The 12,990-nt window shown below is 44.8% G+C and overlaps 1 protein-coding gene and 1 long non-coding RNA gene across 2 annotated transcripts in view; one reads left to right on the top strand and one right to left on the bottom strand.

Moving 5' to 3' along the window:
* FBXW4 (F-box and WD repeat domain containing 4) overlaps window positions 1-5,672 on the bottom strand; it is a 59,349-nt gene extending 53,677 nt beyond the window's left edge. The window contains 2 exon segments of the mRNA XM_080598229.1: window positions 5,297-5,483; window positions 5,486-5,672. Of these exon segments, the coding sequence (XP_080454355.1) occupies window positions 5,297-5,483; window positions 5,486-5,630 (332 nt within the window). The 5' untranslated portion in view covers window positions 5,631-5,672.
* On the top strand, window positions 5,292-12,776 carry LOC308197562. The gene is made up of 3 exons (XR_013953075.1): window positions 5,292-5,430; window positions 6,354-8,798; window positions 9,555-12,776. It is a non-coding gene; the product is annotated as an uncharacterized lncRNA (long non-coding RNA).
* The last annotated feature ends 214 nt before the right edge of the window (window positions 12,777-12,990 follow it).

The following is a 12,990-nucleotide window of genomic DNA, read 5'->3' as shown; positions in this document are numbered from 1 at the left end:
AGGAGTTTCTAAAACCCACAGACTTCTCCAGCACAAAGCAATAGCTGTGTGCCCTCTTCCAGGCTTTTCCGTTATTGCAATATCCTCCCCAGAGGATTCCCCTCTGCATCGTCTGCACCAGTTCATTGCCTCCTTCATTTCTGACTTAAAGTAATGAAACTTTGGTAAAACACGTTCCAAAAGATGAAGGAAACTGAAGCAGCTTTACAGGCTGCTTCACACTCCCTCCCCTTCCAGTACCGAAGGCAGAGGTCTCCTATGATTGCTGCACTTTGCGTTTGGATTTGACTTGCATAGATTGGCCATTTCCTGCTCCTGCAGGTGTATATATTTTTCCAAGATCTGGAGAAAATACTGCTTTTATTAACTCACAGAAATGCTTGCACTAGTTCTTAAATACTCAGTGATGATAAATTCACCCACTGATTAATCTGTATTTCTGGAGTGGAGAATACAGCTTGATCCTCGTGGGCAAGGCAGGACAGGAGACAGGGAGAGAGAAAACACGCAGTGGAACATTTCTATATCTTGACAACAGCTATTAATACATTACAAAGAGGACGCCGCCAAGCTATTTAGGTTGCAACTTTTAACTTGCCCTCTAAAATTCCGTTGTAGCAAAGAGGAAATAAGTTTAGCCCAGCTGCAACTTTATTCCTTTTGTCCACGCTTTAAATAAAGAACCACCTTGCGACGAGCCTCTCTGCCTCTCCGATTTCTCCAGTCCGAGGTGGTCCAGCGGGCAGGCCCTGGCTGCGGGCTCAAAGCACCCTCTTCTATTCCTGGCTCTGACACTGACCTGCTGCACAGAGGGCAGCCTGGTTCACATCTCGCTGCCTCCGCTTCCCAGCCCTTGTTTACCCTGCCTATTTGGGCAGCGAGCTCTTCAGGGCAGGGACTGCTCTTGCTGGGCCTGTACAACAGCTGGCAAAACAGACGCAGGCTACCAGACACAACTGTAATATCACTATACTCACCAGAAACCCCGGAGGCTTTGTGCTTACTGCTCAGCTACAGCTTAGCTGCAAAAAGAATTATTAAGCCGTGTTTTTCTGTGATATGCTGCCATGCATTTTTGGAACAAAAACGCTCACCTTACGTCATGAAGAGGGGTCTCAACGCTTCCTTGAGCAGTCCCCATGACTGTGTGAAGCAAAACTCGTAGCATGGGGACTATCTTTTTACCAGCTCCATGACAAGGTCTTATTGCAGGATGGGTCTATACATAACGTTAACATGACAACACGTAACAAAAGGTAGCCTGACACAGATGCATGCAGGACAGGTGCCAAGAACCACAAATATCTAAAACCACTGTACGTTTCCAACCAGTGACACAATATTCTATTAAGCATTTACTTACTCATGATTCAAAGAAGGAGAAGTGCATTTTGAACACCAAGAATGTGCTTAAGAACCTTTCCAAGTCAGGCCCTGGTAGCCCTAACATACACGAACTCACACCAATGCAAACCTAGTGATTCCCCCTGCCAAGGAATGAAGTGTATGGAAACATAGCAAAGAAGAAAAAGGTTTGCTGTGTGCAAAGTGCATGATTGAAACAATACCGTAAATATTTAGCTTACACACACAGCTCCTCATTAGCTGAATCCACCAAAAAGAGCAAATATGAGAGACTGTCAACGCTGTGGATATGCCTTTCTGCATAACAACTAGCATCTAGGATAAAGTTCCGATCTTCCTTTGCCAACATTAGCCAAATTAGCATTATTTAAACATATGTCCTGAGATAAAAATAGCTGCCAATTTTTAAAGGTGGATAGCCAAGATGGGGAGTAGATAATTTTGAAAGTTAAATCAAACTGTGTTAGGTACTACAATTTCTCTTTCCCATGCTCCTCTACAGCAAGGGTTTTGCAAACAGTTTCTTAGAAAGTTTCTCTGTTCCCTATTTTGGCATGAGAAATTGTTATATGCAAGCTGACTGCACAAAACCAGTTGTTTCACATACAAGCTAAAGCCCCATTCCCTCTGATCTTCTCGTTACAATTATCTGAAGATATACCTAACAGAAACAACATTTTAAAGAAATGGTGTCATTTTCAAGTTAATCACCCTTTTAAAAAATGGGCAAGTGGGGGAGGGGGGGGTAAGTTTCACAGCCATCTTACACTCCAGGATCAAATTTATCTCTATTTAGCAAGCATTAACAGATGGCTTATCAAAAAACATTTAACAGCAGAAATGATCAAACTTGTTCCGAGATGTTTTTTGTTTTAAACAGTAAATATTCCCTAGACTAGTTTTTAACTTATGCTAGCCTCCCAGGGACCATCAGTTTAAGATCTAATGTTAGAACCGTGCATATTATTTCATTAAGTACATTTACCATAAAACGGTTCCAGCCTTTGCTTTCTCAGTTGCAGACAGCATTGAACAAATACCTCTTGAAAGTAAAAAACAGTGTTCACCTAATGCAGTGTTACCCAGAACATGCAACAGAAGCTTCTGCTTTCGAGCAAGTCATAGCCAAGCTTGACGAACTCAAGATTTACGCTGTGTGATTAAGAAAGCAGTTATCAAGAAGGCCCAGCTACCCATCACCTTCATTACCTTTCTATTTATCCAGTGATATTCTAGCTTAAACACCTACTCAGCTCAAATTTAACCTTCAACGAGCAACCTACCAGTTTCTTACCTGGAATAACTATCAGGAAGAAAGGCTGTGTGCCCAGCTTAGCCAGACCCCCTCCCTAGCTTGTATTGGTTAAAAATATAAACTCTCTCCTTAAATCTTATTCACTCAACTGCAAGAAGAGCAACCTTGGAGAATGCTCTTGGTCTTGGAGACATGCATGAGGAGCAGGGGGTATGGAAGAGACATGGCTATTTAAATCCTCAAGCTTCCACACTGACTGTTAAACTCTTCTTCAGCTAGGTACAAATTTTATAACTGTACAACAAACCAAGATTGCGTGAGACTTCCGTGAAGTTAAAAGTAATTAAAGGATTCTTCCTCTAGAATATCTCAAGGTTCCTGTAGGACTGACTTGTAAGGCCACTTGGTGCATTACCTAAGATTGAACTCCCTAGGACCAGGGCAGTGCTGACCAATGCTAAAAGCAGCACTCTGTGCTAAAGTTGTTTAAAGAAAACTTGAAAATAGGATTCAGCGCAAAAGCACATCCTAGAATTACTAAAAAAAAAAAAAAAAAGATCCTGTTCATAGCAATCTAACAGCACTGAAATCCCTGAGAGCTTGTGACACTCAAGTACCCTTCCCTTCACTTAGACCCTCTGACCTAGCAAACCTTTTCTGTAGCTGTTTTCTGTAGCTGTTTATAGAGCTGCATTCCTCTGCAGGGGAAGTGGTGGTCCTTACATATGCTGCACCTGCTCTGCTGTACACCTGATCCCTCCCGCAACCGAAACAGCATAGTATCACCTTATTCTTAATGAAAAATACAGAACTTCATTTCCTCAGGAGACAAAATCATATATCACAGCAGACAGAGTCCAACGCACAGCCATTCTGTAGCCCTTATTCCTGCTTACTTCCTAGGGAACTGTGGTTCACTTTTCGAAGCCCAGTCTGTGGCCGTAACATCCACTGGCTACAGCTACCAACCTACAAAAATTGAGTGGGTTTAAGTCCTGGCCTGAAAACCCAACACAGGGATTGTCAACACCACCAACGCCCAACTCCTGACAGCAGGGGCCATAGCTGTTTCTCCACGTCTGTGCCACTGATGAGATAACACCATGAGACAGCAAAACAGGCCTCAAACATCCCTTCTTTTATGATTCACGTAAACAACATTTAGGGCAACAATACTGTGTCACTGGATGACACACAAGATCCTGGGCTCTGAGCTGGCAGCTATAGGGAATCACAGGAAGCGATTCATAGACCCAAAGAACACGAGCTTCCTCTCAGGATCCTCCAAGCAGCAAGGAAAGCCCATGTTGTGTGGCTGCCTCTGAGTGGCATTTCATATGCTAGTAAAATTTAAGAGAGGAAATGCAGCCTTTGGATTCTTACTAAGGACTGCCAAGGCCAAAACCCCAAAACACTTCCATCTAGAAAGATGCTGGTGTCATACACAGTGAAGCCAACGGGTCTCACACCTAATCTGAAGATGTGCTGTTGAATTTAAAAACAACAACAACAACAAAACAGCAAACCTGTCCACAAAACTTTAAACCCCACAAGCCACAGAGTCCAACAGTCGCTTCCTCTGTGACAGCCGTCACCAGCAATACCAGCACAGCTGCTCTGGGAGCAGGAGGCTTGGAGGAACATGTATTCCTGGGGCCCCCTGCCACAAAGGCTCATGCACCCAATAACACGTTTAGGATCATTCTCCAGGCTTTCCATCAGATGCTAGGCCAGGTCTTGCTCCCTTACAACAACTTTTCTGAGGCGTCCTTGAGGCTTTGGTAGAATGACAGAATCATTAAGGTTGGAAAAGACCTCCCAGATCATTTGGTCCAACCGTCCTCTTACTACCAATGTCACCCACTGAACCACGTCCCTAAGCACCAGGTCCAACCTTTCCTTAAACACCCCTAGGGGCAATGACTCCACCACCTCCCTAGGCAACCCGTTCCGATGCCCAACTACTCTTTCTGAGACGAAATGTCTCCTAATTTCCAACCTGAACTTCCCCTGGCATTTTGCCTCCCCTGGTAGTTGCAGGCAAGACCGAAGGTGCCACTCAGCAGCTGTGAGGGAGAGCTGGCACACAGCAGCTCCTTCAGTTTCTCCATGCTTCCCACCTCCCCTGGCTTGAAGCCCCCAGGCCTACACCCTACGTGTCGTGCTTAGGGGGAGTTTGGGGGACGGAGCTCATCAGGAGAGCATCTCCAGACCCAACATTTGAGGGCTGCTCCCTCCTGGCTTGGCACCGAGGGGGCTGGGGAAGCCCCCCACCACTATCTCTCTTTTTTCTGCGGGGCACTTAAAGCTTCTCCCCACTCTCCCCGACCCTGCTGGGCACAGCCCGGGGCAGACCCCACATCCTGGAGCAGCCCCGGGCCCGCCACGCGCGGTCCCTCCCCTCCCGGGGGCGGCCCCACGGCGGCCCCTGCGCCGCGGCCCTTCCCCTGCCCTCGCCGCCCCTCGAGGGCGCAGAGCGAGGACGGCGCAGCCGCGCTTCGAGAATAGCCCCCCCCCTTCCCTCCGCCCCCTGACGGCAGCGGGGAGCCCCCCTTAGCGACTACGCCAGGAGCGCAGAGCGCCCCTTAGCAACCGGCTAGGCCGCAGCATCCCCGGCCTTTCCCAGCCGCCGCCGCCGCCTCCCCCTCGCCCTTCGGCCGCGGAGGCCGCGCTTACAGGTCGGTGCCGAGCTGGGTGAAGCCGGAGTTGAGGCAGCCGCGGGCTATGCGCCTCCAGAGGAGATCGCGGCTGCTGAGGAAACGCAGGCGGCGGCAGACCTGGCCCAGGCGGCCCAAGGCCTGCACGTCCAGGTAGGAGCAGATGAGGAGCAGCAGCTCCTCGGGTAAGGCCCAGAGCGGGGAAAGGGGGGGGGAGGAGGGGGGGGAGGCGGCCCGGGATCCCCCCTCCGCCTGGGGGGATCGGGGGCTGCCCTTCCTCCCCATGGAGCAGCAGCTCCTGCCCCTCCTCCCCGGGAGCCGGAGCTGCTGCTGCCCGGGGGAGGCCAAGCCATGGACGGGGGCAGCCGCTCCCCAGTCACATGGGGCAGGAGCCGCTGCCTGTCACTGCCCCCCTCCGGGGGAGGAGGCGGCGGCGGCCGGGGTGGGGGGGGGACACGGGGACATGCCGAGCCCACCCTCGGTAGCGAGTTAGTTCCTTAATGGGGGCCACTGGGACTCCCCCGTGGACCGTCCACCACGAAACTGCCCCCCCCCCCCCCTTCCGCCCCCCGGGTTGGTGTTCTTCGTAGCTGGTATTAATAACGTCACCTTATCTATGCGTTCTCTAACAACGTGAATAATTAATGGTGGGAACGGTGATCCCAGGTAACCAGAGCATCTGCTCCGCCACCTGGAGCAGCCCTGGCTGGGCTAGCACCCCGGCGAAGGAAGGTGAACAGCAAGGTGATTGCTGCTCATTAATTATCCTCGAGCAGGGTCAGGAGTTCCTGTCACCCACGAGATGACAGCAGGGGTCATCTGGTGTTGCACTGCTCTTCTCAACTACCAGATTCCCGGGACACTTAAAAGAAAGGGTCTTCCCCATGTAAGAAGGGGCCTTGCCACAGAGAATTTAAGGCTGGCTTTTTGCTCAGACCCTGCAGTTCCCCCTCCACAGAGCAAGGGCTGAAAAAGTGCTCACACTTCACACATGTATCTACATACATACATGCACACCACCATCAAAAAAAAAAAAAAAACCTTCTTAATAACTGAGTCATTATTGCCATCCACAGGAGCCTGGAGTACTGACAACACAGAAGGATCCTGGTCCAAAATGGCAGAGTAGCCTTCCACAAACAGTGGAGCAGGAAAATATGAGTATAGTGTTGTACTATTCTTTCTTGCAGTATTTTCCACTCTATGGAAGCCTGAAGTGCTTGGGGAAACTTCTGCCTCAGAATTAAAAAATAGATAAATTATGAAAAGTAAATCATCTACCTAGAATGCTTTATATAGGTATCGCTTACCCACCACAGACTACATCTCCTTTTGCATAGTGGAGTAGGAAAATAAATTTCAGCATATAATGAGGTTACCATAGCAGACAGGCCTTTTAGACAGTTATCGCATCTAGTTCCAGAAGGTCATCGTGTCTGCGTAATCTCAAGCACTCAAGTATTCAGATGGCTAAATCAGCAGCTCTGGAGGCCTTGTATTTGAGAGGTTCAACACTGCCAGCTGAGGAACCGTCTGGTCCATTTAGACTGAGTTTCAATGCACCCTGGAATTCAAGGAGATTCCAGAAGACCAGAAGAAGGCAAATGTTTTATCAGCATTTATTCCGAGTGCATCAGCCCAATTAATTACAAAATTCTCAGCCTAATGTTAAGCTCAGGTAAGATAACTGCACATCTGGTGCAGGATTTCAGTAGCCAATTGAAAGGGAGGTAACGTAACAAACATTGCTTAACAAAAGATTATGGAAGATTGGTGTGAATGCAGTTTTATAACAAACTAATTCAATATCTTTTTGATGATGTTAAGCTTAAACATATATTTATAATTAGCTCTTTTGTAATAGACTTTGTCAATGTCTGAAACATTAAATTTATTAAAAGCTGAATGACTTCTCTGTCTTAAATTGTTACTGTAAAGAGAAATTTATTATAAAGTTGGTCTTTCTCCAGTGGGATTCCAGAGAAAGCTTATGGACCCTACATTATTTGATATTCTTATTCGTGACCTGGAAAAAAAATCTGAAGTCACTATTAGCAAAGTTTTGTAGGAGGCACAAAGCCTCAGGGAAGAGGCAAAGGATGCTTATGGCTGCACAACCTTATGTTAAGTTTAGACATAATCAAATTGTATGTATTTCAATCAAGCCAAATGTGAAGTTTCACATCTAGGAACAAAGAATGTAGGTCACACTGAAAGGACGTAACTCTATCCTGCAAAGCTGCAATTCCGTAAAGACTTCATTAAGATGAATAATCAGCTGAACGTGAGCTCCTTCTGCAGTGCTGTGACCAAAGGGCTGGTGCTGTCCTGGGAAACAAACGAGCCAGGAGGTTCTTTTACCTCTGGTTTTGACTCTGTTGTGACGGCTTTGGAAATAATTTGTCCAGCCAACATTTTAAGAAGGATGTTGAAAAACGAGAGGGGTTTCAAAGAAGAGTAGTAAGAATGATTGCTGGACTGTCAAGCATGTTTTATAGTGAGACCCAAAGTGCTCAGTCTATTTAGTTCTCTAAAGAGAAGGTTAAGATGTGAGGTGATCATGCCTTATGAGCACTGAAACAGGAAGAAAAATCTGGTAACACCAGGATCTTCAATTTAGCAGACAAAGAGATAAGATCGCTTGACAGAAGGTGATGGGAAAGAAATTTATAAATAAAGCATGTTTTGGTAGCAAAGAAAATTAACTATTGAAACAGCATATCAAGATTTATGGTTCATTCACCATTACTGGATTTTTTTAAAAATAATATCAGATTTTTGTTCCCCTAAGAGAGCCTGACTGGACCACAACAACTAAAACTTAAATCAGGAACTGATCTAGCGACTCCTAACTCAGGATATCAGACAAGACAGTGAAAGAGGTCCCTTCTCATCTTAGGCTCTGTCACTTTGCAGAGGCTACATCTGACATGCCTCTGGTAGTTGCGTCTCTCCATGCTATGTGACACCCGTATTCCAGTCCTCAGCCTGTGCCACTTTGCCAGGGAAATTACTTGGTGCACTCTGGAAGGAGCCTGGCTGCAAAGTAAAATGTGCAGTGTGGCCCTTGGTGATACCAGAACAAAAGTATGGAAAAGTGCATCTGCGAAGCGGGGCCTTAGTGCTCTCCAGTTTGCGGCCCAAGGTAAAAACAACTACGGAAGATTTGCCTAAGATGGAATGTGTTTGTAAGCAGGAATCGCAGAGAGGGTCAAGCACGATCTGCACAGGGGTTGTAAATATTGTTATGAGAAAAACAATATGATATGTTGCTCTCTTAAATGTAACATTGTATTCTAGTGTGGATAATTGCCTTACAACATTTTCACAAATACTATTTTTTTGCCCCAATGGATACAATCCATTATTTTCTTTATAAGAGGAATGGACCTGCAACTGCACACGCTTCTCAGGCGTGGTTTCAGCTGCTGTGACTGCTGTGGAGCTGGCAGTGCTGTGCATCACGGGCTAAGATGCTCAATGGCTCTAGTCTTCTCATCAGTGCTGAACAAAGTGCATAGGTAAGTGTCTGCAGGAACGAGAACCAAGGAAAGTTTTGAACTGTTACTAAAACTGTACACATAGTATGATTATTTCTGCTATGTTGTTCGAAGTCTAATAAAGACATCAATGCAGGTGCCCAGTGCAGTATAATAAAGTCAATAATATAGCCTTTACATATCATACAGTCAAAGATCCCAATCCTTTCATGACTCATTACTCTGAACCTGTAGAAAATGGGGTAGTATTCTGTGCTGAAGTAGCAGACCATTCCAGCTTGCAAGATTTGTGAGCTAAAAAGAGCTGACACCTGTAAAGGCTGCGCTTTACCAGTGCAAATCAATGAAACCCAGCTTGGAAGAAATACCATTTCAATGCCTGACTTTTTTTCTTTCTTTCTTTCTCCTGTCTTCAAGGGGCTTTTTTCTTCTTTGCAGTGCCCTCAAATACACCTTTCCAGCTAAAGACACAATCATGTGGACAGCTCTTTGTTTTGTTTTTCCTTCCAACGAATGCTTTTGTGTATTTCTGAAACTTAAGACACCTCCTCTGCTACTACAGTACTTATCTGTAACACCATCGCTTTGAGGGATTAAAGCAGGTTACTTGTTACACACTTAGATCAAGAGTTATCTGAGTAGAAAGTCTATCCCGTTAGGGTTGGCGGAATCTGTTTTTGATCTTGAGTTGTTTTGATTTTCTCTGAGAGCAAGTAACATGTTATTTTAACTTCTGAATAAGGTGTGCTACCTGACTGTGTCTCTTCTGTTTGGCAGAAAGGATTAGAAACCTCCACGGAACTTGCACTCTATTAAAGCAGAGTGCTCACCATTGAGAACCAAGGAGCTGAATTGTTTTCAGATTATATGTGTGTGTGTGTCTTTCCCACATCAAAGACTTTGATGGAAGCTGTTCACGCTATTGTCAGGAATGCAGGGATTGGCACAAAGGTGATTAGCAAAATTGCTTTTCTGCAGTAGAAGCACAAAAATTATCAAAGGATTAAAGAGGATAAAATTAAAGGTTATACTGAATTTGGGGGTGAATTTTCTCCTTTCCCCCCCCCAGTTTATACATATTGGATACATTTGTTTTTACCAATAAAGGGATTGCCAGAAGAAATTAGAATTAGAAACTGTTTGGTATGAATTCTGTTAAAAGGCAAGGGAAAAATCTTCCCTTAAAAATAATCCCAACAGACCCTATTCTGTATAGTTCCAAACCACTTCTACAAGGAGCTTTTAATGAGAACTAAGGGCACCCAGCCAGCGGCCAGCCCTACAAGGTTCTCAGCAGCCACAGGATCAGGACCTTTATCCATAAACTATGCTGAAAATTATGAAAACAAACAATTCCATAAATCAGTTTGTCATCAGTGATGCTGTTTGTTTACTTTTCTCACTACACTCTGCTGACAAAGATACTAAACTGAGGGGGCCGCTCTCATTATCCACTTGCTAAGCGCATGCAATGCTTTTTGTATTTTCATCAACAGCTGAGCTGCTTGAATGGTTTGAAAAAGGGCAATAAAAAGGGATTGACAAATATTCTAATGTATCAAAACTAACAGCTGAGCCTTCCAGAAGCTCTCTTGCTTGGCAAAACTGCAAAGCAATAATAAAATAATAATAATTAAAAAAAAGGTATAACCTCCCATAGCCAGCAGAATTGTCTCACCTTGCTGGTTTAGACTCTGTTTGTTGTTCATTTTATTTTGAATAGTCTTCTATTACAATCTTCTAAATACCAGCCCTATACCTATTTTGTGTCTTTGCATTTTGAGTTTGGTTTGTTTGTTTTGCTAGTCTGCTATTTTCTGGAAGTCACCCAGATTATTTTATTTGTTTTTAACCTCATTTATCAAAGTATTATCTAAAGCATCTGTTCAGAAAATGTTCATTTTAACTGTTTTCCCAACAACGACCTTCTTCCTACCCCCCAGGCCACATCAAGTTGTCACTCACCAGACAGCTGTGGAATTTGGAATCATTCCTTTTAAATGCTTTACAATTCCAAATGGTAGATTTCTAATGGCACAATATGATTGCCACAAAGATCTTTAAATTTCCCAATCCTCCAGGCTTCAAAGGCTGGACCGTCCTTGATCTCCTGAAGGAATGCTTTTGAATCTTGTGCTTTTATAGGGGCTACCTATGAAGATATTTTAGGGGCTTTTTTTCTTTCATACTTAGAGCCTGAGGAACTAAACATTCAAATTCCCACTGGCTTCTTTGAGAGTAAGATCAGGACTTACACAGTTGTTTCTAGCGATTTTCAGCTCTTATTTTCATTAATTCCACAGGTTGTTCCAAAAAATTTTGGAGTGTTTAGAGAATAATGTAAGAGTATCCTTGGTGTAGTGGTGGCTGTGGTACTGTTTTATCCCATATCTGCCTTCTACCTACGTGGCTGCTTCACCCAGTCCCTAGCTCGTCCACAAGCAAGTCCGATGGTGTCCTAGCTCACCATGCCCATGGGCACAGAGGGCTCCCTTGCTCTTGGAGGATGCTCTGCTGTCATATTTGAAGCTTCACTTACAACATAATAATAAGGAAAATGAGCAAACCTAATCCTACAGGCAGCTTTGGGTCTGCCTTGACTGGACAACCAAGACAGAGCCTAATTGCCTGCAGCAATTACAAACTTGCAGAATTACTAGAGTTCTAGGCTTCCTTCATCTCTTCCCCTAGAGACAGAAGCAACATATCACTAGTAGTACTCTCTTGCACAGTAGAATTTCCTCAGTAAGGAGGCTGCCATTTTTTATTTCTCACTGGTTAATTTGGTTTACTCTCATCACTGAAACACAGGATTCAGCAGTTTGAAGTTAAGAGTTTTATAGTGTAGCAAAAGGAGCCCAGCTGGTGCTAGAAACCTCCTTTATTTATTAGTTCAGCTCATGTCAAGCCACGAGGCATATTCTACCCTATATTCTCTTATTAATAAAGCACACGTATATATACATATATATATATATATATATTTATATAAAAGAGAGGGTAAGTTATCACCCTGCCTGTACACTATAGGCTCTGGTCCTGCTAAGGAGCACCATATCCATACAAGGGCCCACTTAGCACATTCATCCGTAGTTTTGGGGTCCTTGGCTGAAAACCCCATGGGGAAAGTGCTGTGCTTTCTACACTGCTCCGGCATCCCACAGGACATGACCTCAGCTGTGCCTGCAGACTCTCAGGTATTATTGTAAGTAGCAACCAACGCTTGGTCCCTGCAGTAAGTGTATGTTTAGCTATCCCATATTGCATGTGATTTCCAAATAGGCCTCAGCCTAACCTCGGGTTTTGTGACAACAACAAACTGCAGGAGCAACTAATTACTAACCCAGTTTATGGGTCAGGGAACAGGCCTTAGATCCTCATTTACACAGGTTTCTTATGATCATGTAAGCCCTACCTCTCCACGACTATTTTTGTTTGTTTATTTAGATCAGTTAAAAAAAAAAAATCCCACATCCCAAAATAGAGAATGTTTTCCTTTGGAACTGGGAGAAAACAGACTTGATGGCTTTAACATCTGCTGGACAATGCATGGATGGTGGTAGGCACCTCACACAGTTTCGTGACAAACACATGTGCGTACAGCGTGTCAGATTATAAATCCAAGAATAAAGAGTCATTAAAACCTCCCTTCTACAGCCCACCTGCCATGAAAATAGGCCTTTCACTCTATTTAAACCGAAAATGAGTATTGGGAAGGAAAATGCCCACATTCCAGGGATTCAAGTCAAAATCTCTCCCTCTGATAAAGGAGGTCTGTCAATTGAACATAAATTGATTCATTGTCTGTCTCCCATCAGGGCCCATAAGCCACCCCATGCACATATGCTTCTATTCTTGCTAGAAACCGAGACCTCACAGTCCCAAAACCATTGCAGTAACATTTGCATTTGTCATTGGCTTGATCTGAAACTCTGCGTAATTCCCAAATATTTCACTTTTGCAGCGTGTTAGTGCCTGGTGCAATTTTGGGGTGAAGATTCCAGCAGGATTAGCTTGCTACCCAGCAGAGCAAGAGTCCCCGCAGCTGCACCGTAGGTGCAAATCTTTCTGCTCTTGGAATGGAGGAAAGGAGGAAGAGACGTTTGCACTCTGGATCAGCTCTGCTAGAATCACCTGAGTGCCACATTTGGTCCTGTTCCTTCTCTTTTCCTCTAGGTGTGCAATGGATTTATCATTGCTATTGTGTCTGAGT

Source organism: Anser brachyrhynchus, assembly GCF_964034855.1.
Source record: "Anser brachyrhynchus genome assembly, chromosome: 6".
NCBI classification, from domain to species: domain Eukaryota; kingdom Metazoa; phylum Chordata; class Aves; order Anseriformes; family Anatidae; genus Anser; species Anser brachyrhynchus.
The sequence above is the reverse complement of the archived record's forward strand: the minus strand, read 5'-3'. Positions and strand labels throughout refer to the sequence as shown.